The 25,961-nt window shown below is 40.9% G+C and overlaps 1 protein-coding gene across 5 annotated transcripts in view; it reads right to left on the reverse strand.

Annotated features, from left to right (window-relative positions):
- Positions 1-19,490, reverse strand: part of dgkh (diacylglycerol kinase, eta) — a 168,366-nt gene extending 148,876 nt beyond the window's left edge. For 2 of the 5 annotated variants that reach the window (XM_048238238.1, XM_048238237.1), the window contains exons 1-3: positions 19,202-19,488; positions 13,865-14,029; positions 3,161-3,271 (exon numbers count right to left, since the gene is read on the reverse strand). In XM_048238238.1, the coding sequence (XP_048094195.1) occupies positions 3,161-3,271; positions 13,865-14,029; positions 19,202-19,249 (324 nt within the window). In that variant the 5' untranslated portion in view covers positions 19,250-19,488. Of the gene's footprint in view, positions 1-3,160; positions 3,272-13,864; positions 14,030-19,201 lie in introns of all 5 variants that reach the window. The other 3 variants (XM_048238241.1, XM_048238239.1, XM_048238240.1) reach the window with 2 other exon arrangements.
- Between the last annotated feature and the right edge of the window lie 6,471 nt (positions 19,491-25,961).

The raw sequence follows: 25,961 nt of genomic DNA on the forward strand, positions 1-25,961 counted from the left end.
ATTCACCACCATTCATATATCTCTTCGCTTGTGCCATGTCACTACTCTGCTATTAGCTGATAAACTACTTTGGTAATATTAATTTTATGGAGCCAGATTAATAGCAGTTTCTCGCAATATTTACCACTACTTAGTCCTAAATGTTCAAGACCCGCTAAAACCTTCGCAACCAGAGCAGTTTTCTTCCTAAAGTGCATTTTGTGCCCGCTCACAGAAGTCATGTGAGAAAGGCAGAAATGATTGGAAGAGCTAACCACCTGCAGGCCCGATTGGCAGCATGCCAGCAATGGACAGGTATTTCTCCAAATTACAGCTCTGTCTATAGCAGTCACAATGATATTATGTGCACAAAGGGAAATAATAGTTATTTTATCAAAATCCATTCAATCTATTTGATTGGTGCATATGTCTTTATATTTGGAATCATGTATTATCAAAGTGAAATGGTTCATAACAGATATCAACAGCATAAGCTACAAAGACAGTATTCATAGAAAATATTGATAGCGTCACACCGGTCTACCTGGAAGCAGATCAACTTATTTTGCTGAGGCACTGGCAAATTGAGTTCACTGTGGTGCCGGTTGATGCCCTCGCAATACTTTTGCGTTCCCTCCCTGGCAATGGTTTTACTTTTGCGTTCCCTCACAATAACTTTTGCTTTCCCTTGCAATAACTTTTTGCATTTCCTCGCAATAAAGTTTGTGTTCCCTCACAATACAGCCTATTTTTATCAACCTACAAGCGAGTTGGCGAGCCTACTACATGAAAAATACTTTGAAGTTCCCTTTGAGTTGGATCTGCTCCAAACATGAATGGGTTGTCATTAGCCTGTGCTACACCTTTCCACCATTTTTTGTGAAAACTGTACCCGTAGTTTTCGCTATATTGTTGACATACACTGCAGTAGTCTATGGTGCAGTAAATGGAAGCTCATTGATAGCACATACTGTATGCCACTAACGCATGGCCGCCGTCACCAGTATTGCCAGTACATTTCATTGTAGTATTGCCTAGCAATACTAGTTTTCATACATGACTTAAGATTAGCCTACACTCAGTAAACATCACAAAAGGCTCTGCTGCGCAGAGAACAGTGTTTTTCCTTCCAATGTGTTATTCCCGATGCATTCTACTGTCAGTGACAGACGCAAGAGAACTAGTCAGAGGGGCCCGTCCAGTTTCACTCCACATATTGTGTCAATGTAGACTAGTTTATTTCAAAAACATTAACTTTCTTCCTCTTCATTTTGTAGCGGTGGCCACTGCTTCAGAATTAGGACAGGCACACAATATTGTCTGGGTGCATCAGGCTATAGGCCTACATGGCATCCGCTGGCTGGTGCTCACATCATCGCAGTTTAACAGAAAGCAGCAATACCAATCATATACTATACAAATAATACTAGTCAGAGGTTATTAGGGCCCGTCCAGTTTCACTCCACATATTGTGTTGATGTAGACTAGTTTATTGCAAAAACATTAACTTTCTTCTTCAGTGTTTCCTCCTGTCTGTTTCCTCCTCCTGTCTGTTTCCTCCTCCTGTCTAGTTTTATTCCATAAACATTTTCATAGATGTTAGTGACATATGTGCTACCAAGAGCTTCCATTTACTGCACCATAGGCTACTGAGGGAACACAAACTTTAATGCGAGGGAATGCAAAAGTTATTGTGAGGGAACGCAAAATCTTTGCGATGGAATGCAAAAACATTGCAAGGGAACAGAAAAGTATTGCGAGGGAACGCAAAACTATTGCTCTAAATGAATCCCCACCCTGACCCTACCCGGGCTCTGTACACTGCTGACTTAAAGCTGGGCGGTGCACCCATTTCAAAATTCTCTTGTTCCGTCTAAACAACCAAACAACAACTGAACACATACAGACGTCAGATGCCAAACAAATGAAATCAAAAGCAGATTACGCCTTACTCTGTTTAAAAATTGCATAGCGATTTTAGCCAATTCACAGCACATTGTTACATCCCTATTGTATATGCCAGAGTCCTGCACAGGTTCGGGTACCCTCAGGTGACTGGTACCCTCAGGTGACGGGTTTAGAGATGTGTGTGCAGGGTGGTGTTCGAAGCCTAAATTAGGCAATTGCGTATTATAGCCACATCTGCTTTTAGAGTGGTAAAATGTTATCACTCAGAATGTTGCATTGTGGTAGCCTACTTTTGATCATGTAGGATAGGCCTTTCAACTTCAGCTGAAGTTAGATCTGCAGTGTTAATGGTCGTGTAACTAGGCTAGTTACCTCTGTAGCCTATGACCTGGCAAGAAACCTTTTCTTAAATGTGGTAGATTTTAACTCGGGTGTGGGTTGGGTGTTGGTTTTATTTAATGCGGGCCGGGTCGGGTGCGGAACTCGCTCAGTTGTCGGAAAACGGGTCGAATGTGGTTTTAAACATGATGGGTACGGGCGGGTGAGGATTTAAAAAAATTGGACCTGTGCAGGACTGCTAACAATACAAGCATTAGTAATTGGTAGTAACAATAGCCTCAATGCTTGACTCCATTAGGGATTCGCTTATGCTGGCCGATCAACTTACTGTTTACGCTGCACATAGTAGGCTATGACAGAAAATTACAGATTACTGGTCTGTCAGTTTGAATACAGTAGGCCTTTGCTAGTCGAACAAAATAGCTAATGTTACTGTATCTAACCAGTTCAGTAACATCAGTTGCTTGGTTAAGATGTAACATATTCACGTTAGCTATTTACCCTCATAGATGTTAATGCAGCTGACAATTTACATTTTAAACCCTTTCCCCGTTTGCTGAAGGGAGTGGCACACAATAGTCACACAGCAGTCTGTACAAAATACCCAAGTTTCACATTTTTTTCCCCCAAGTTTCACATGTTTTACAATTGGATCCCTTTTCCCAGATTTTTATTGCCTGTAGCCATTGGCTTCTCATACAGCATACAATTGATGATCTAGACCAGGGGTAAACGGAGATTCATTCTTTTCAAAGCACACAGTACAGTTGTACAGTTTTAACAGTTTTACAGATGTTATCGCGGGCCGCCAGAAATGTTTCCGCGGGCCGCACTTTGAGAACCTATGATCTAGACTATCCACACTTCTACATTACAGCAGGTAATCTGGAATAATTCAGGCTTCAAAACCATACTTTAAAACAACAAACCATACCTTGGCATCCTTGGCATAATACAGTGTCCTCCCTCGCAGTTTGAAGTAACGTTTTTTCCAGCGTTGGAAAGAGCTTGTCTGCTTCAACAGTAAGCCTTCTTTCACACTTGTCTAGAGAAAATGCACAGGCAAAAACTAAGACACAAGCTTCCAGGAGTACTCCAATATTAAGCTAACCAAGGATGTGTTCCCTTTCAGTGAGACAATTTATGCATGTGGTAACTTTCATGAAAGAAAAAAAATGGTACTACTAAACTTTATGTGGCTTATTAAGGTGAAATAAGACAGTTTGTTTCACACAACTGTGTGTGTGTGTGTGTGTGTGTGTAATAATGTATTATAATTACTTTGCAGAAAACTGTTTTCACTTTGAGAAAAAAGAGGGTTTCTTGTAAATTCTTGTCAAAAAAGGCTAATTATATTGTCCGTTTTGCAGTCAGTTATTTCTCAGCATTGAACAGTGCAACTATATAAAACCTGATTGGATTAGATTATTATGACATGTACAGTAAACAGTTCACCCAATGTCATCAATCGGAATGATTTCAATCTGACTGAAAAAAACCTCTCCAGTTACATTCTGGGACTAGAAAGAAGTTAGTTTGTAGATTTTGAACACTTTATTAACAGTTTCCATATAATAGTAGTAATTATATAGCAACAAATGACCATTCATAAAATATAACAGGGTTCCCACTCTTTCCTCAATGTCAAATTCAAGGACTTTTCAAGGACAAAGGACCCCTACACAGCCTTATAAGATGCAGATCAAGGTCGATTTTATCAATATGCACTAATTCAGTCCACGGTACAGTAGATAACTTTTGCTCATGTCCAAGCAGATGATTCAGGATACATTGGCAATCTTGCTTGAAGCTGCAGTCAGCAAGTCTTGCAGATAGAGAGGATTTAGCAAAAATGTTGAATGTTTAGAACTCTCATGCCCCTCTTCCACTGCCACCGAGCACCCTCCCATCGAGTTTGTGATCGTCAGTGCGTGTGCACTAGGGGTGGGCGATATGTAAGGGATAATGTATAGAACGCCGGTCATTATCGGGAAATAGGTCCTGACCGGGCGAACCGGACCCCGCTTATTACACGGCTACTTGCCAAAACGAAACAATAAACTCCCCACGATATGACTCTTTAGCCTACATAGCCTAGGCTATAGCCTATTTGTTACCGTTTCATCGTGGCTTTTGCTGAGAAACAAATAGTTCACTGAACTTGAATCAAACATTCTTTAGAACACAGCTGATCAACTGTCTGCTTTCACTTTTGAATGAAGTTCCAGTCCTTGCGTAGTGATATGAAATACAGGAATTAGAAGCACAAAACCCATTTTCCTTGACAGCAGTCTGTTCTACTTAGCAACGGTCTGTTATTGAGAATTAGCAGACCACCGAACGTTGGGAAGGCCTATTCAAGTGAATGGAGCATTCTGCAGCATTATGAAGAGCTGTGTAATAAGGACAAATAATTATATCTCGATATTTTTTGTGATTTTGACGATAACGATAATTAGTCAATATCCTTTAATTTAATTAAATTTGTTTTTCAAAGTCTAAGTTTACTTTACAGCTCATTATTTATGAATAGCATCATTACAATAACCTAACCTGTGACTTTGTAACCAAATCAACCAATGCATTGTCACTCATGACAAAATTCTGCCCCCACTTGTGTGTGTGGCAATGAGATGATCTAGCCAGCTACATTAAAGAAGATAGGCCTAACAGCTTCCCAAGAGAAAATCTGAAGCTGAAGTTCCTTTCAAAAGGATTCACTGTCAAACTAAGCAGACCAACAGAGTACAGTTTTATCCTTCAATGTTTTGTTTAAAGGAACCGTATGTAAGAAATGCATTTCAATTAATCATAAAGGGATTTTGGAGCAGCACACTCACTGCTCCACTCCACCCCTACAGTGGGTCCCAGTTAGGAATTGACACGTCATTGACACCATCAAGGTGATTCACGCAGCTGGGTGAAATGTAAGTACAACTGCAGCCGCTTGTGGGCAGCATAGTCCGCTGTGGCGTTCCACAGTCGAACCGGACGGAGCATTCGACAGCAAGGGCTGTGATTGGCCGAGTTTTCAGTGCGTTTCTCTGTGTTTTTAGCAGCCCCTGCAACATGCTAGTCCACTGTAGCCTATAAGCTTTGTACATAATGTTAAACATAGTCTTGGATTCAGTGGCAAGATGTCTTGATTGTACAGTGCCTGTCTCTCAGTAATGTTTTAAAATGAGAGCTTCGTCAGCTGGCAGTAGGCTACTTTGTCGGCAGTCATGAGAAGTTAAACTTGCTAACAGAACATAAATATGCTGCCCAGAAACCTCGTGAATAGTTCTGATTTGTTTTACTACACTAACAAGGTTAAATATAGCCTTTGCCTACAGCATCTCCTTAACAGTAATGTTAACAAAATGACAGCATTCATATAACAAAGGAAAACGAATTCGGTCACTCAAGACTGTGCCACAGTAACCAGTGTAGGCTACAGTCCTACCCAATAGGCCTACTCAAAGCAGATAGCGTTGTCTGACGGTCGACTGGGTTAATGCGCGTATTTCCAGAACAGGTCTGCAACTTTCAGGCAGTTCGAATCTAGGCAGGACACAATGTATAAAGGCCTAGGCCTATTGTTATCATTTTTTGCAAGGTGTTGCTCCTGGCAATACTTGTTTATAAGACGTTTGGTGATTTGGGGCAGCCGTGGCCCACTGGTTAGCACTCTGGACTTGTAACCGGAGGGTTGCCGGTTCGAGCCCCGACCAGTGGGCCGCGGCTGAAGTGCCCTTGAGCAAGGCACCTAACCCCTCACTGCTCCCCGAGCGCCGCCATTGTAGCAGGCAGCTCACTGCACCGGGATTAGTGTGTGCTTCACCTCACTTTGTGTTCACTGTGTGCTGTTTGTGTTTCACTAATTCACCGATTGGGTTAAATGCAGAGACCAAATTTCTCTTACGGGATCAAAAAAGTATATATACTTATACTTATATACTAGTTGATAGCTGTTTTTGGGACACGTTAAACGTTCTTTATAATGAGCGCATACGGGGAGTAAAACGACTGTTACGCGCTGTTACAACTGTAGGCTACAATGATTGCAATACAAAAATATGCGTGTTAGTTTAGTTAGTTTTGTGATGTTTTGCACTTTTACCTCATGTGTTTTCAGGTTTGAGGGCTTTTTTGGCAAGATTGACCTTGGTTAGACTCTGCATACGTTATTTCTCCGTATGGAAAATAAAGTCAATTTTCGACACACTATTATTAGTTTAATAACAAGTGTTCCTTGTTAAAACATGTGACTAGTGAAACTCAAATGATTTTAGAAATATTTAGCCAAAGCCAAAAAGTGTTAGAGAGAAGGAGAGACGCCGGTGCAGCTCAGATGTCTTCTTCATTTTCTTTATTCTTTAGTAAAAGGTGAAGAACATTATTAAACTTTGACTAACGTTTCGATGTGCGTTAGTCAAAAACATCGACACATCGAAACGTTAGTCAAAGTTTAATAATGTTCCGTCATGGGAGTATACTGAATTGATGAGCGTGGCAGGGGAGAGACTGTGTACAAATGGAATACGTTGCTGCAGTGACATGGCAGAGTGGGTGGAGTGAAATGGCAATTTGGGTTTGTCAAATGATGTACAGGTTTCCTTAATTTCCTTCGGGATCAATAACGGATCTCTATCTATTTATCTATCTATCTATATGAAATGATTTATGTCACGCTTTTGAGAATGTGTTCGATGGAGCTGTGTTCGATTCAGGAGCAATACTGAGAACAAGGGGGTAATCACATGGGTAAGGGACTATGTTTCTAAGGCTAGAAATAAGACAGAGTTGGCTTATCACTCATGCTTGGATTTGATGTATCAAGGATTTAACAACACGAGACTTAAAGCTGCAGTTGGCAAGTCTGACAGATTGAGGGGACTCTCATGCCCCTTCCCTACCACCAAGCACCCTCTCATTGAGTTTGTGCTCGTCAGTGCGCACCAGACTGCACCAGACTGTGATTGACAGTCAGATCTCACACAGCCCTGCTCTGATTGGACCAGAAGAACCGGGAGCTGTGGATTTTTGCAAAACAAATAACAGGCTCTAGGTGGAGGTAGAAGTGCGGGTTTTTTTCTGTCGGAGCATAGTGTCGGTTTCAGTGAATATGATCAATTTAACAATATATGCATGTGTGGATTTTGTTTTCTTGGTTTGCTACAAGCTACAGTCAGTGAGACTCTTTAAGCATAACACCACAGAGCATGAAGAAAGTCCTGTGTTGTCAACACAGGATTTTCTCCATACAGTATATTTCTTAATATACTTTACTTTTGACAGAACATGTAGGCAGACTCGAAATAGAAAGTTGACACAGCTGTGCACCTCAATGTCAGATTGGAGCTTGCCACTATAAGTAAGTCTCAGGCAGCATGTTTCCTCTGCTAAAAATAGACACCATTCCCCTATATGCAGGATTTTTTCTATTCATGTCATATTTATAGATGGATGGAAGAGAAAGGAGCATTGCTTCCAGGTTTCTGGCCCCTGTTTAACATTGTAGAAGGACACAATGATGTGACATGACACATGAACTTTACTGACAAAAACATGTTGACAGGATAGCCCTCTAGGTTAGCAGTTGTTCTAATTCCTACTGCTGCAGCCCTTATGATTGGGTCACATGACCTTTTAGTGGATATTAGTTAATGTTTTTTAACAAACAGAACAGACATGATTTGCTTAGGTTATCTCATACCATTCATACAGGCTAACTCTAACTCTATTGTATGCCTATCTATATAACTGTCTGGAATAATCCTTTTAATCAATAGCCACCCTCCCAGCCTCTACTTTACAACAGGGACCATATTTTGCATGAACAATGTATGCACTAGCAATGTATTAAGGGTAAAGAATGTCTGTATTGACCAGGAGTTATAGTCTAGACTGCTCCCATTATATAATTCTTAATAATAAAAATGCCTGACTTTAGAATATGGAACCAATTCTAATAAGTACATTCTGCAGAGGTATTACTGATGATAATGTGCTTGCTACCAAAGAACCAGGTTCCACTTTAGAATGGGAGCCAATCTCCCAGTTATTAAGTGCTATTTCACACAGCAACCTGGGCAGTGAAATGCAGCAATGAGGTTGAGCCATACACTTGCTTATTCTACAACTGTTCTCCTACTATTTGGGATTTATTCAGACAGTATACAAGTAGGTTATGCATATTCTATTTTGGTACTTACTACTAATTAGTATGTAGAGATCAAGGCTTACAAGGTCATTATTAAGATTATATCAATAATAAAGGCCTAATTCGTCATGAACAAGAAATGTGTGAATACACACCTAACAAATGGTTAATGTTGCCTAACACATGCCTTACAAGTCACTAATACAGGTATTAATTAGGTATGTATTGGTGGCTAACATGTGAACCTTAAAATAAAGTGTTACCGATTTGTCTATATTATTCATAGGTATCCAGACAAAGGTGCCTCTTCTCAGTGTAGGCACTGGAATAATTTCTGGTATACCAGACTCACCACTGGTGTCTACACCAATAAAGGGCCCAGGCTGTCGACCTAGCAAGAGACCACGGCTTGAGTTGGAGGACGAGGAGGTGGAGAGCGACTCCTCAAATGAATTTCATATAGAGCCTCTGGACTCGACTTACAACCCTGGAGATTCTGTACTTACAGAGGAATCTGACGTCTCGTAACTTTTTAGTATTGGCTACTGTATAGTATTGGCTGTACTAAAAGCAGTATTGGCTACTGTTTTCAGGATATGGTTACCAGCTATACAACATTGCTATTATTCTAGAAAACATATTTGAAAGCTAATATTATGTTTTGTTTCTGCTCTGTTAGGTTTGAGACACAGTCCACACATGATGAGGAATAGTATATTGTTTTTGAAAGCTGCCTCAAAGGGCTGTAATCTCCAACGACGAAGGATGGGAACCTATGTGGCTTTCACTAAGCGATGTCCACACTGCAGTTACCTCAGAGAGTGGGAGTCAGCCCATGGTTGGAAGTACCCCCTGTCGGCAACCTACCACTTTCGCCGGCTACCTGCTTTACAGGGACCTCCTAGCCTAGAAATCTAGACGCACCCTAGCGGCAGCAAATTACATTTGCTGCCAGGGCTAGTCTAGCAACTCTCCGTTGGCTTGTGAGCTCGAAAAATTAAACTTCTATCAGGCCAATCAAATCGTGTATAGAGTCGTTAGGCAGGCTTAACATAATGATTGATGGCAGAGTTGCAGGTTTGGCTTGAATTCCCTGCTACTTGAAAACAAATAAGATGGATGTTGCTGTTGGCGAACAGTGTGACACAAGTTAAGCTTTTATTAAGTTGGCAAAAGTTTGAACTAGCCAACTAGCTCCGCTGGTGGGAAATGCATGGGACTCATAGCGCTGTCCTATTGCGTGCAGAGGGTATTTGAAAGACAACCGATTATCCCGCCCCTCGGACTGAGCACTGCGAACGGTGAGTGCCCAGACCCTACATTTTAATGTGGGTCTGGCTCGTCAGGCTAGGGACCTCCTTCATCCAACTGGAAAAGGTAAGCATTTTACCATTTCAAACATGTGAATCTTGCTAGTGATGGACTAAACTGGTCTAAAATGCCTCTTATTTGCCTTTTCTTTAAAGCTGTGCAAGGCCATGCAACTCCAGATATTTCAGTATGACACCTTCAGAAGGCATGCAAGGAATTACATGGAACCGGCTATTGTTGGAAGATGGCATAGCAGAGTCATTTCCAGCATCAATTGTACCTTGGTGGGGTGGTTGCAGTGGGAGGAGACATGAGGGCTGATTCTCCAGGTTTGTAGAAATTTGAAATAGTCTGGCAACTAAATTATTCGTTTGCATTCGGAATCATATGACATCCCTTGATGGTGTGCTGAAAAGCTTTACACACTCTGTAATACAGTGGTTCTCGTTTTCTTTCATTCCCCACTTTGATCAAGGGGGCATTTTCGAGTCCCGCCTCATCGCTCTAAGAAAGTGGTAGGTCAAGCTTAAAATTGTCAAATTTATTAAAATAATGACAAGTTATAAATATATCCTCTTCAGCAGAGTTAAAATCAGCTGGTGCTGCAGATATAATAATAAATAATGTGCCATTGTAAATTAAACACACATATTTCTGTTTTCCAGCAACATATTAGGAAGCATAGGCCAATATTTTACAGCATTGTACAATATATTCAATGAAATACCAACATGCTGCATTAAATGGATCCATAATCCAGTCATACTGAGAATAGACTGAGAATCCAGTCATACGGAGAATAGACGCGCTTTTAAGGGCCTGGTCTTGATGAAATTCACCACTCTCACAACCTCGTTCAAAATCTCATTCAGGTCGGGACTAACTAAGCTGCCTTGACACGAGCGCTTCCCTTCGAATAACACAGTGCGTCCATTGCGCATCAGGTGCTACCTGGGCCTAGGCTACAGATAAAAAAAATTTTTTTTTAAATCCTGTTTTTCACGTCAGTTCGCGCCCCACCTGGCATGTCTCCGCGACCCACAGCTTGTGAAACGCTGCTGTAATACATTTTTTTAGGGCACTCAGCAAAGTTTGGCAGCTACACACTAATGAATCTGGAGAGCAACACCATTAAGGACATCCAACTTGTTCAGGTATGTTTCTCTCTTTGGATTTGCTTGAATATGAATCTTAAAAGTGTGTGATTTTGTTTGTAATGACCATTCACTACCAGAGCAATGAAGTAGGTGGCAGCTATCATATGGAGAAGGAAGGACTGAAAAGATGCCTAGATCATCTGGAGTCGAATGGATTGAAGGTGGATTACATTGTGACAGACCGTCATCCACAGATCCAGAAATGTCTGAGGGAACACAGCATAACTCAGTTCTATGACGTTTGGCACTTTGAGAAAGGTAAAGTGTTTTCCTAATTCATATCCTAAACTTTGAAGTTAGCAATTAACAGATCGTATAATCAGTGTGTGTGGTAAACAGGTTTGTCCAAGAAACTTGAGAAAGCTTCGCGCAATGAAGACTGTGATGTTCTGAAGAAGTGGCTACAGAGCATCAGTGGCTACTGGTGTGCCACGTCGTCAAGCACTGGACCAGAAAGGGTGGCAAAGTGGACATCACTGCTAAACCACCTAAAAATGTTCATGTCCATGAAGACCCCCTTTTCCCCAAATGTCTGCATCCCGACCACGCCTTAAGGGACCCTAGGAAATGGCTACAACCTGGTATGTGCCAAATTATCTTTACTCAGAAAATCAAGTATTACATTTTACCAGTCTTTTGTTGTGATGCAAGGGGTTGATATTTCACCATGTGTTCTTATTCTACTGAAGGATCAGTTGCACTTCACATAGCTGAGAAAATACTGCTCAACAAGAGAGTCCTGAAGGATGTAGAGAAACTCAGCCACCATCACCAGACCTCATCACTGGAGTCCTTCCACAGCCTTAGCATGTTTTGCACCAAAGAATGTAGTTTTTCCCCTTCATGGGAATGTTGTGCAGGTAATACACAATGTCATTATTTTAAAAGTGACTGATTGACATGACTGTCAGTCATTCTATGTATTGCTCATGCAGGAAGTTTTTTTTGAGGACCCCACATCTTTTGCAGAGGAATTGAAGACTATCCCCACCCCTTCAGACCTCTCAGCAGAATTCCCAAAAACTCCAAGAGCTGAGCTGGTTGCCCCTTCACGTCTCCCGCTTCAATCAAAAGCCTATGTAATCACCAGATGGGAACTGCTGCCGTATCTGCTGCACCACACATGACGGGATGACGACCCGACGACTAGGTCCTAAGTAACCCCAGCACCAGCTTACAAAACTGCGATAGTCAAGATGCCTCAAACACCTGAAGGGACAAGGAACAGAGTTCTCTGTTCAACTGTTTTCAAATGAAGAGTTTGGTTCCAAAACGCTATATCGACCATTTTAAAGAACTTTGATATATATATATTTTTTTTACATTTTGTAGTAGAACTGTAATTGGGCATTGTTAATTGATTTATCTTTACTCAATCAAAACAACAAAACAGCAAGTTGATTGATATTACCTGAAATACATGAATAAATAACATGACTTTTTAATGTTTTTAAAAATGGAGATATAGCGTTTTGAAACCAAATTCTTTAAATATTACCTCAAAGGTTCATACTCTATGGGAGCTATGCACTATCGTCATCAATGTTTACATGCATACAAATGAACAATAAAATGATACCCGCACACTGTTCTATAAGCTCCCAGAGTGGTTTATTAACAACGTTTCGACCAGAGGTCTTGGTCAGGTATTCATCTTGATACCTGATGCAGACCTCTGGTCGAAACGTTGGAGCTTATAGAACAGTGTGCACTTGTTCAGAGTGCTATATGACTGCATGGACAATATTGATTCAGGAAGCAACATGTTTTCCAGTCAGACTTTTATTTACAAAAAAAATGTTATCACCGATTTAGTTTACATAACAATGATTTATAATACAGCATGCAGCTGGCTGAGACTACAGTGAAATGGTGAGATTACTCGTTTGATTATAATACAGTATGCACCTGGCTGAGACTACACTGAACTGGTGAGATTACTCATTTACCATTACAAGTGTATTGCTGATGCTTTATGGTAAAGATGTCATAAACATGCGTAGCCTAGTTCACTAGTAAGCTACTCATCTAAAGGGGATGTTATGCTAGGATGATCAGACATTAGATCATTCTCAACAAACCGTGTAGTAGCCTAGCCTAAAGTTACATCAGTTTTACCTTTGTGATTTCTCTGCAGCAGACGTTCTCCACTTCATTGGGCATAGTGGCACAATTCCCACAAGTGCACCTAAGTAACAAAGATGTTATAAGTCATAACTATTTTGGCAGAAAAAAGCAGTTCATCACTTATATTCCATGTCAGGCAGGCAAATAAAGCTTGTTATCGAGGCTTGAATAGTACGAGTAGCCTACTAGCCTCGGGCTAAATTAGACGCTAGGCTATAGAGATACATTTTGTAAATCAAGTGTGGATAATATAATAAACAAAAACTTACCACAGTGAAACGTCTTGGTCCAATCTACGACTAACATCGCGCTCATCATTGGCTCCATCAGCTCTCGGGGTCAGATTCTTGTTCAAATTGGTAAGGCAGCACTGACGCCATAATCGCCTAACTTACAAATGTCTGACGAGACGTTTCTGTCAGCGCCAAGATTCTAACTGCCTCAAAATTCTCAGCAACCAGGCGTTTCACATAGGGGTTGTAATACTGATAGATACATGAGGAAAAATAATGTGGCCGACGACACTTCATTGTTGTAAATCAATTCTACCCAACAAATTATATAATAAACAGTAAATAATACCATAATAGGGCTCCTTTAAGGCCCTTGGGTCTGTGCCCAATAGGCTCCTGTGGTAATCTAGACAGAATATTGTGCTTTGTCTTCTGTCTTCTCACATTGCAGAATAATGGACGACTTTAATATGCTAACATAATATTTGTTTTTTAATATTTATTTTTATTCTCATTAAATGTATTAATAAAATTAATAGGCAAAATCATTTGACCTATTCATGAAATCCTGCTGCAAAAATAAATAGAACACTTTCTTTTCCGGTATTCTGCCCATTTATAACATACAGTGTAGTGATAGACAAACAAAATAACAGCTAATTTACCTTGCTTCTAATCTGTCCTGAGGTTGACACCTTCCTGATGAGTTTCTGAGGACCTTCTTGTTCTCCATCACTGTCCGAGGACTCATCAACTGGACCTGAGCATCCCATGGCACCCATCACATTCTGAGGAATCCCTGATGTGGTAACAGTTCCTTTCTCAGGTTCCTGAAGGGGAAGGAGAGTCACACAATTCTACATTAGCCTTTTGGTGGTCAGCCACTGCCTCATAGTTGTACAGTGCAATAGTGTTCTGATTTATTTCAGGGTTTCTACTCTATAAGAAATTTAAAATCCCATGACATTTTCCTGACTTTACTGAGTTTCTATAACATATTATATAAATAACCCTTAGAACCCTAGACTGTTTTAAGGTCATTTTCACTACCTTTAGTTGGAAGCATTTATCCTGGTCATTGTAAGTGCCACACACATGCTATATATTGGGGGGGTTTTTCAGCAGAGTCTAGGCTACCCAGATCTGCCACAATTTCATGTATTAATACTTGCCTTGATTTAATTTTGATTTTTAAATAATAAAAATGCAAAAAGCGTATTATAAAAATTCTTATATATATTTTAAGTATATTTTTGGGGGCTTTTTCTGCCTTTAATTTGATAGGACAGTGGAGAATGACAGGAAATGAGTGGGAGAGAGAGTCGGGGTGGTATCCGGAAAGGACCACGGGGCGGGAATCGAACCCGGGTCGCTGGCGTACGGTGCAGGTGCCCCAGCCAAAAATTCTTATATTTTGACTGTATCTCACCACTGCAAGCTGGCAGCTCATGTGTGTGTGGGGCAGACTGTCCTGAATCTCGCAGGCTGGGCAATTTACAGACATAGTGGTGTGCGCCTTACAGAAATAAATGGCATATTTTTTATTTAGTGATGAAAAATTACCTTTCTGCGCTCCATATCTGTGACAAGAACTAATCTGACCTGACCTGAGTTGTGTTAGCCTGTGTGTGCACTCATGATAATTCTCTACAACAACTTTTTACCGCATTGTCATGAACAAAGTAAAGGCAAAAAAGGTGTTTCTTTGTCGAACAAATTGGGATGCAATGTGAGCCTTGAATTGGATGCCATGTAGGAATTTGCCAGGATCTCAAAACCGGATTATGAACATGCTTTGCCATAGAGAAACACATGATAGGCCCCAGCTGTGGCACAACTGGCTGAGGCACCTACACCGTACACCGGCGCCCCAGGTTCAATTCCCCCTAAAGTCCTTTCCGGATCCCACCCCTGCTCTCTCTCCCATTCGCTTCCTGTCACTCTCCACTGTCAGTATCATTAAAGGCATAAAAAGGCCAAAAAAATATACTAAAAAAAAAAAAAAAAAAACACATGATAGCGTTGGATTATGCTTTGCCACAAAAACACACAAAAGGATCTTGAAAAGGATACTTGGGAAATGTATTTGAAAAGGATACTTGGGAAATGTATTTTATAGAAATAGAGATATAACGTCTTTCATGAAATATGAAGTGTTTCCTGTAAAGTTTCCGGGAAGTGACCTGGCGAGACTGCCACCTAGTGATAGACCCACGAAAATGGCCTGGTTTTGAGCTGACGTGCATGCGTCACTGATTCGACCCAAAGCGGCAAGCGAGTTATAATAAAATGTCCAGATTGTGCGTTTTCATGAGGTTTCGACCGTCATATATTTCATTTCCATTCATCACAGAGTTCCCAAAATCACATATAAGGTGTGTTAGAGTGTCTAGTTTCGTAATTTAAAAAAAAAGCTAAAAACGTACGTAATATTACATTTTTGGCACTCAACGCATGGGAAGGAAAAGGCACTCAATGAGTTAACAGAAAACAAGCTTATTTTTCCCCATAGACTTTGCATTGCCACTATGACATCACAAAGGGCTAATTAAATTGATTTGCTCCTGTATCAACTGCCATCTGCTCAACTAGGCCACATCAAAGAGCCAGTTAAACTGATTGCACCTGTATCAACTGCTTTCTGCTCAACTAGGCCAACTCTCTGTGCCTCTCCATTCTACAAGGATATAAGGCACATTCCATCCAACTTTCTATCCATTCATCTTCTTCAAACCATTCACTCATCCACCCAATAAACTATCTATCAACATCCATTAAACTTTCTGTCTATCAACATCTATTACACTATCTACACTTTAAACTATCTACTCTGGCTCAGGCTTTTAGCATACAATTTGGCTTTCTTAAGACTACAGATCCTTTTCAACTGTTTCCTCTGCCCACAACTGTTTCAAAATAAATGTCCTCACTACAATAATTCACTATTAAATAATTTAACTATTTAAACTACTCAACTATTTAACTGTTCAGCCATTTCAACTGTAAGTTATCATCAACTATGACTCCCGCCAACTGTTTCCTCTGCCCACAACTGTTTCCAAATAAAAGTTTGTTTTGCATTTTATGTTAAAATATGTTTTGCATTTTCATGCACTGGTTATTTCCTCGAAATTACATTTTCTAGTTGAGTGCCAATCACTTTAAAAAATATGTGAGAGTAATTAGCCTTCAGTGTCACGGTTTTAGTCAAGTGAATAAAAGTTGCACATAGTGCATAAGGATATGTGGATGCAATAAATTATGTTTTGTATGTCATTAGATAAATAAATTTTCAAAAAAAGAACAAGTCGAAGAAAATCATTCTGGGATCATAGAAGAGATAAGTGTCTTGCAATGTTCATTAATGATTTTAGTAAGCACTACTGACAGACTTGACCTGAGCTAGCGGGATAGTTAGCAAGGATCTCTCTTCAGATGTAAAAGTTTGCCATGGTTGCGTAGCCTATTTCTAAATTACATTAAACCCAAATTAGACCTAAATGACCTAAATCCCACAGCCTAGGTAGGTTAGCAACACAAACTTGAGAGATGCAAGTGAGCAAATCAACTTGATTTTAGCCTATTATTATGTGTTACCATACCATCACGAGTAGCCATATGTAACAGAGGTCGTAATTCGTCCGCCGCTCACGGCCCTCGAACCCACCACCTCGACACAAACCGGCATGAGAGTCGAACGCTCTAACCACTGAGCTAAAAGCCCAGGCTTCCAAGTCAGCGGTTAGAAGCGTTCTTAAGGTTAGGGGTGTGAGGATTTACACGGGCAACTAGCATGCTAGCTCAGTTCGCCTCCGTTACACATGTCTCGCTGCTTATGGCACGGCAGCTGCGCACGTGTGTGTGAGGAGAAAAGACGCACAGCCACAGGCTAGGGGAGAAGGCACTAGAAGCATGCCATGCGCACACGCAGGTTACTTCAAAAGAACACGGTCATTCTCAAAAGTATCAATACTAATAAAATTAGGCATCGTTCAGGATATTGCGATACTTTTGTAGTATCGGTGCACCGTGCAACACTAAACCATCGTTATCGGGGACCCGGGCCCTGGTCACATAATCCAATGAAAATTCGCAGGGTCCTGATTTTGGCAGAAGTTGAGGGAAAAATGCCCCTTGACACAAAACCAGTGACAGACTGGCCGTCTGCATTTTGGCCACATGCCAGAAGGGCCTTGCGTTAAATGGGCCGCTAGTGAATGTAGCAATATATTGTGTACCCAGTCTCCAGTCAGTCGTAACATCTGACCCTGTAACAATGACTTATTAATCTAACCATTGTTGTGATTAACTAACATCCTTCATGTGTTGGGGAGACATTGTGCAAACAGTGTCAATATTTCATGCATGACTCCATATGACTCTGATCTTTGACCCTATGACCTTGAATGATACAATACACTTGGCATTGATGCTTATTAAGGGTATATTCACACTAGCTTCTACTCTCAATGTTTCTCAATGCAGGGGCTGTTATTACCTCAAATATTCTGAAATTAATTTAAACGTCAAGCATTTGGAGTTGCATCATTGACTTTATGTTGGATTTCCGTGCTAGGGGTATGATTAGCGATAGAATATCATATACCATGCCCAAGTCCACCTCTTCAAGCAGGCCCAAGTACAGATCAGTGTACCATGGTTGGGTACGGTACAGAGCGTGACACTTCAAACAAACTGGATTTTGGGGGTCAAGAGTACTTGGGCACAGTACAGATGGCATAGTATGAGGTGTGCCAAGTTTGATGAAGATCTTCCAACGTGCTCAGAGGATGCAAGAACACTGGTGTAACTGAATAACTCACTTTTCATGAAATTCAATTCATTTTGAAAAGGAGATCTACTCAAGAGACTGTAAAATCACAAGATACCAGATCCAACTTGTTAACATGCAAAAAATATACTCCAGAGATAGCTTTAAGCAAAATGAACTGTCCGTGAATAAAATGTGTTAAATCTTTAGATGCACTTCAAATGTATCTAGTCTGCCAGCTTTAAGCCTTCTGGACCAAAAAGACTGCGTAAACAAAAGATAGAAAACACTTACCTAAATTGCACTAAGCAGTCTTCAATGTCAACAATAATTTCTCCCTCAAGAGTTAGAGCAATAATTTCCCCCATTTCTAACGTGGCCGTTTGAAATGTGAGTCTAGCCTAATTCTCCTTTGGTTGCTCAATTGACTGCATTGTATACCATAGACTGTGTTCTATATACAGTCTGTTGTATACAAGCCATTATAAAATCGCTATTATCATCGTTAGATAACAATTAAGTCTGAAATCTCAGATAGCAATTAACGATATTATTAACCTGCCAGTTCAGCTATCTGCTAGACTAAGATACAAGATTATTTGCTAGTGTATGCTAGGTCTGAGACTATATTATTGACGGACAGTTGTCCACTGTTATTGTAAAGCCAAGTAGGCTACGCCACTGCTTTTTTCGCCAACAGCAAACGTTTAACGTAACGGATCAAATCACAATACCTAGGCCACATACAAGAAACCCACACCATCGTAAAAAGGCACAACGTTAACTACTTTAATAAAGGCCTAACATCCCAAAACAAAGACAGCGTCCTCCTCTGATTCAACATCTGCGCTACGACAACGAAATACATTAACAGGGACATCAGTTTAACCCTCTTAATAGCCCACATTTCACAAACAACATTACCGTTAACTATAACTAAACCACGGTGTCTTGATGTCAATTATCAAATTCAGTTGTTCTGAGCATACAGCAATCTATCCATGTTCATTCTTGAACCCTGCAGTGTAAAAAATAGGCGAGTTACCTCGCAAACTGTTAACGAAGATTAACTTTTCTAAAGTTCCCAAGTAGTAGCCTCAAAACCACATCTGCAACTAAATCTAGGCTCATGTCAACAGAGACCAAATACATTTTGTTCTGTGCATGTGTCTTTTCTTCTTGTTCGTTCTTGAAACCAGCGTGAAGGTAATGTACAAAAACGGCAATTTACCAGTTCTTCCCAGGCAGGGCTACGAGTATAATTATGATCCTCATCCATATTCCCAATGTTTTTGCACTCTTCCAGTGTCACCACAGTCTATTTGAGAGCTGACTGGAGACCTACGTGTGGCTGCGTTTATGATCCTGCACTGCTAAGTCGCGCGCACGGCACAACCAGAATATTCCTTCTCTCTTCCGGTCTTCCAAGTACTGAGCTAAAGATCCTTGATTAACCGTTTCAACTCTCTCTGACTGAGCCATCAGCGCCAAGAGAAATCCGTAAAGGGAGCAATACTGGGCAGTGACGTCACCGACACAGATCGGACTCCCCAGTGGTGTTTCTTACAGGCCTATTTTCCCTTAGAAATCGACCCCAGATGCAGCAGATGGATGTTCTTAATGTAGGCCTAACCTGCGTCGTGTGGTGGAAGCACAGTCGACTAACAATTCTGTCTGATAGGCAATTCAGGGCTCAAGTCGATATACTCAATATGTAGGACTGAAAACAAAACATATCAAATTTTGTCAATCCTTATGCAAAATTAAAATACAAGCCCAATTTAGAAAAAGTTGGGACATCACTAGGAAACGTAATGTAGCCTACTGAAATTTACCTTAAATTACCCCTAAAAACATACCAAAATCACTTCATTTAAATTAAGTGGTCCTTAATTAAGGCCCTTTAATTTTACCTTAAATGCCAATTTATTGATTTTTAATTAAAAGTCAGGGGTTTCATTTATATGTTGTGATTTAGGGGTAAATAAGGACACTTTAAGTATATCTTAATTTTATTTTAAGGTGTTAATTCAAGGATTCGTTGATTAAGAGGGGGAATTGAAAAAATAAGGGGTAAATTCAGTAGGTATTTCTCCTTAATCGACCTTAATCTATGCACATTTCTACTCAAAAACTACTTAATTATAGAAGGGTTCTAAGGTCAAAAGTAAGGCATTTATAAGGGCTGAAATTAAGGGGTTTTGTTTTGTAGTGTGTTGTGTAAAATGCAAATAAAAGCAGAATGTGAAAATCTACAAATCTCGAAAATCCATATTTAGCTGCAAAAAGGACATAGACAACATTAAATGTTAAAAATTAAAAATGTGACTATTTCAACGAAAATATATGTTAATTTGGAATTTGATGCCAGCAACATGTTTCAAAAGAAGTTGGGGGTATACGGTATACGGCTTCACCTCTTCATTTAACAAAATGTTTTAAATGTTTAGGAACTGAGGAGACCAGTTGCTAGAGTTTTGAGAATTAAATGTTGTCCCATTCCTGCCCATATAGGATTTCAGTTGCTCAACAGTATGGGGTTTTCTTAATCATGTCTGTCATTCCATGATGCACCTAATTTGATAGGTCTGGACTGCAGACAGGCCATTTTAGCACCTGGACCCTTCCTCTATGGAGAAATACTTTTTAAACATGTGCAGAATTCATTTGCATTGTTTTCCTGAAATATTCAAGGTCTTCCCTTGAAAAAAACATTTCCTGGATGGCAGTATATGTTGCTCAAAATCATTCAGAATTCAGATGCCCATGCTGTAGGCACTAATGCACCTCCACACCGTCAAAAATGTTGGTTTTCAGACTGAGCACTAAAACAAGTTGGATAGGTTGGATACTTGGATAAGCCCTCCCCTCTTAAGGTTCATGATTTCCAAAAAGAATACACATTTTGATTGTTAACCACAGGAGTTTGCCCATGCTCATTTTCATACCCAATCATGTTGCCAGTTACCGTAATTAGTTGTGAAATATTCCTCCTTTCGTTTTCTTTATCATTACACAACTTTTCCAGCATTTTGTTCCTCCTGCCCCAACTTTTTTTGAAACGTGTTGCTAGTATCAAATTCAAAATGAACATACATTTTCCATGAAATAGTGAAATTTGTAATTTTCCTTTTGGCAGCTAAATATGAGTTTACGAGATCTCAAATGTGATTTATGAAAATCCCTACCTTTTTTATATAAAATGACAAATAGGACTAAGGATAAGAATATCCTTATTTTAGAATATCCTACAGTACCCTCCAGAATTATTGGCAACCCCAGGCAATGTTTTGTGACTTTAGGATAAGATAGAATAGAATAGAATAGAAACCAAACTTTAATTGCCACACAACAATGTTAATCAAATAAATAAATAAATAAGTAGAGTTGCAAATCTTCAGGAGTCTAATTGCTGAAGGGTAGAAGCTGTTGTTGAAGCACGTCATTCCAGTCTTCAGAGATCTATAGCGTTTTCCAGAGGGCAGAAGTTGGAAGAGATCATGGCTCGAATGTGAGGTGTCCCTGATGATCTTGGTTGCTCGGTTCAAGCTACGTTCAGCATAGAGAGTGAACTGATGGAAGGTCACAACCAGTGATGTTGGAGGCTTTGCTGACAACTCTCTCTAATTTCCTCTCGGTACAACTGTCAGAGTTCCCATACCAGACGATGATTGAAGATGAGATGATGCTTTCAATGATGGCTTTGTAAAAGAGCACCATAAGGGTTTTGTTGATATGAAACTTTTTCAGTTGTATTAGGAAATAAAGTCTCTGATTTGCCTTTTTGATAAGGTGGGTGGTGTTAATGTCCCATTTCAAATTATGGCTGATATGTGAGCCAAGAAATTTAAAGGAGTCAGTCAAGGTTATAGGCTGTTCACATATAATAGACGGGGCTTTGGTGTTATACCACCTTCTCATGTCCACAACCATTTCTTTGGTTTTTGAGGCGTTAAGATGGAACTTGTTTTCAGTACACCAGTCTGTAGCCCATTTCACCTCCTTGTGGTACTGGGATTCATCATTGTCACTAATGAGGCCGATGATGGTGGTGTCATCTGCATACTTCAATACTTTGACAGACTGATGGTGAGATCTCATGTCATTAGTGTAGAAGGAGAACATGTCATACCAGGAGATATCCCCAGACTTGCAGCCAAACACACTGGGGAACCCTGTGGCAGGTGATCAGGGGAATCACCTGAACCCCATTGTGCATGCCCTTCTTAATAGACCTCTGAAGTTCGCCTACAAAAAATCTGCCATCTTTGACATCCGTTTCTGGCGATTTTCCTATGGGAAAATAACATAGGGATTTTGAATTATCGCACCTGTTAAACTCTCGCGGGGATGAAAAAGTCTGAAATGCAGACGTTTTCCTGAACACACTTTTGTCCTCTGCCTTCGAGTGGATACTGTGATCTCCGGTACCTGAAGGCGACACACTTAGATTTTTGCTACCCCAGAGCTAACTTGCAATGCAACTTGCCGTGGGTAGTTAGCTTCAATTAACAACCGCATCTCCTTATATGGGCAAAGATGGCCATTTTGGTTCTTTTTTGTAGGCGAACTTCAGAGGTCTATTCCTTGGCTTGGTGTTCCTGCGCTCGGTCATGATGGATTCACGTGGACAGTAACCACCTCATGCTCTTGCTGCCGCTGCCTTTTTGGAATCTCTCCTGAATGGACTCTGTCTTTGAAGCTTTTTTAGTTGACTTCAGCGCTTGGTTTGTAAGAACTCTCCTTTTGTTTCCTTTGGATGTTTATGGACTTTTGTGTTGGATGCCTGAAGATTTCCTGTGAATACTGCCTGTGTTATTTACCAAAGACCAGTGTGAGGACTGTTTAGTTTACCTGTGAATGCTTCCTGAGTTAGTACCAAAGTCCTGTGTGAAGACTGTCTATAATTACCTGTGAAAGCTGGCTGAGTTATTTACTGAAGACCTGTGTGAAGACACGTTTTATGTTTCTGTGTGCCTGTCTGAGTTACCCTTTTGAAGTCCAGTGATCAAAAATAAATCCTGCTGTTGAATTGTGATCCTTTTGTCTCCTGCATTAGTGCTCTAACAGTATTGTGACAGCATGACTGAGCCAAGAATGAGCACTGTGGAGCCTGATGATGTACGAACAATAGTAAGCAAGATGGGAGAAGCTTACAGTGAACAAGAGAGACGCATCCACAAGATGGCACAATCCTTGGATCGACTGAACACCTCTGTTCAGACCCTCTCTCAAGCCGTGGCTAGGATCAACACCACACCTTCTCCGGCGCCTGTAACACCACTGCCACCATCTCCCACAGCCTCCAGCCTTCGTCCAGATTTACGCCTGAGGGAAACCCAGATGCCTGCCGTGGTTTCTTAACCCAATGTGCCTTGTCTTTTCAGCTGCAACCACAGCTTCCCCACGGAAGAGTCAAAGGTGGCATACATCACCACACTGCTGACAGGCAAAGCTCTGGAGTGGGCCACTGCGGTCTGGGAGAAGGATCTATGCATCTGTCACGATGCCTCTGACTTCATGTCCCAAGTTCAAGCTGTCTTTGGGCATCCTACCAGCCAACGGGAATCAGCCAAATGTCTCCTTCAGCTGAAACAGGGCAAGCGCTCTGTTGCTGAATATGCAATCGAGTTTCGCACCTTGGCCACTGAGTCTGTTAAATGAATGAATGTTAAACAAGGCTAACAAGGCACAAGTGGACAAGAAACAAGAGACAGGTGAACACAGGGCTGGAAATCATAATTAAACTAGCAGACTAATAATGAGGAACAGGTGAGGGGCGGAGACACAGGGAACTGAGACATGGCAAGACAAACAAAGGAGCACATGGCTGACAGGAACTAAAACACAGGGACAGGAAGTAAACACAGGAGCACATGGCACAGGAGGTAAACAAAGGAGGGACAGGGAACACAGGATCGTTACAGTCACATCCTCACGTCCCTTTAACTATGCTGTGGCTGTGAGTGGACAAACAAGCTATGAGTGGACAAACAAGCGATGGTGTCAAACTCCCTAAAAGTCGTGGAGAAAGCTAAAACGGATCAATTTAATAGCCTAATCCAGGGGTCTCTAACTACCGGCCCGCAGGCCAATTCCGGCCCGCAGGCCAATTCCGGCCCGCGACCTAATGTCAAAATAATAATTCGGCCCTTGAGGGTATTTTTAATTGCGACAAACAACAACACTGATTAAAATAGACGATAGATCCAAGTACAGTGACAAAACTGATTTTGACTCTCCTCCACTAGTTGCTAGACATCCAGAGCTTCGATTCAAGCCCAAATTTGCACGCGAGAAACACAAGACGTGCATTTGTTTGTAATGACGCGGAAGCGATGCAGGCCATAGTTTTGCATAAATTGAAGCAGAAATAGGCCTACACCAAATGTTGAAAAAACTTTCACGTGTGATAAAGTCTTGGGTAGGCTACAGTATGTTATTCACCTGTTCTGATTCTGAATGAGAATATCTGTATTTTGGAGATTATGATCGATCGTCTATTGACAGTGGCGGTGCGTCTGTGATGAAGGTGCGTCTTTGCGTGTATACAACGGTGTCCAGGCATACCATGCTTATTTCGACCCTCTGCCCAATATACCTGGAGGTGGCAGTGGTAATCGTGATGATGGTGTCCGTAATGGACGTGGTACAGACAGCAGGGGTAGTAAAAATAGGGCTCTGAAGAACTACCCACGATAGGAACTGATTTGACCAGGCTACTTTATTGTTGGCTTATAATAACGGTTTGTGGTTATAGGCTAGTGATAGTTTACTATTGTTGGTTTACATCTTAGGCCTACTGTTTTCCTGTTAATTAGTTATGTGGGTACCTAATATGACAAAAAAGAAAGTAAACCTGCTCAAATATGTGCAACATCCAGTATACTGAAAGGTGCATAATTTAAGGTGCTTGCCACCCAGTGGCAAATTAGATGTGTAAATGTACCCCCTTCATAAACTTTTGTTTATACTCAAAGATTTTTACATTTACAGTAGGACTTTATCTCTGACCACTTTCAAGCCTTTTGAAATTTTGATGTCAAAATCCAATGGTGTTGTTTTCTTAACCCTGCCACCTAAAGTTTGTTTAAATAAGTTATGAGAGGAAAATATTTTTATCTGGTGTGAAACACACACATACCTGTTTTTATGCTTTTTGTTTGTTTTTATAATTTGTATTAATATTTACTTTTGGGCCGGTCGAGGAAAAAAATATTGACATTTGTCACGTTAGTCTAACTTCTCTTAAAGTAGGCTACACGTTCCACATTCTGTGCATGGCACCGTTGCCTCTGCATGGGTTGTAGCCTACCGTGTGAGGGAGTTCTCCCCTCCCAAAAAGAGTTGGTTGGGTCCATATAGCCCGTCTTTTCCAAAAAGTTTTCTCTACTACAGTAGCCATAAGCGTCAGGAAGGATGGATGGTAGAAAGAGGCCAGGAGGGACTGAAACGGCCAGGTAGATGCTGCTATGTGCCAAGCTTCTAGATTAGGCCTAAAGACAAAAGTGGCAACTGGTAAAGAGAGATAGCCTATAGGTAATGAAGGGACAACAACCTCCTGCTGAACGTCAGCAAGACCAAGGAGATTGTTGTTGACTTCCGTAGAGGTCACACCCAACACCTGCCACTGACCATCGACGGTGCTGTGGTGGAGAGAGTGAGCAGCACCAAATTCCTGGGGGTGCACATCAGTGAAGACCTCTCCTGACCACCAACACTGCATCACTGGCTAAGAAAGCTCAGCGCCTGTACTTCCTATGAAACTCAGGCGAGCAAGTGCTCCACCAGCCATCATGACCACATTCTACCGAGGCACCATTGAGAGTATCCTCTCCAGCTGTATCGCTGTGTGGGGCGGAAGCTGCACTGAATATAACAGGAAAGCCCTGCAGCATAGTGAACACAGCTGGAAGGATTATTGGTGCTTCTCCCCCTCCCTGAAGGACATTTACACCTCCCACCTCACCAAGAAGGCGCACCAAAATTGT

Source organism: Alosa alosa, chromosome 3 (assembly GCF_017589495.1).
Source record: "Alosa alosa isolate M-15738 ecotype Scorff River chromosome 3, AALO_Geno_1.1, whole genome shotgun sequence".
NCBI lineage: Eukaryota > Metazoa > Chordata > Actinopteri > Clupeiformes > Clupeidae > Alosa > Alosa alosa.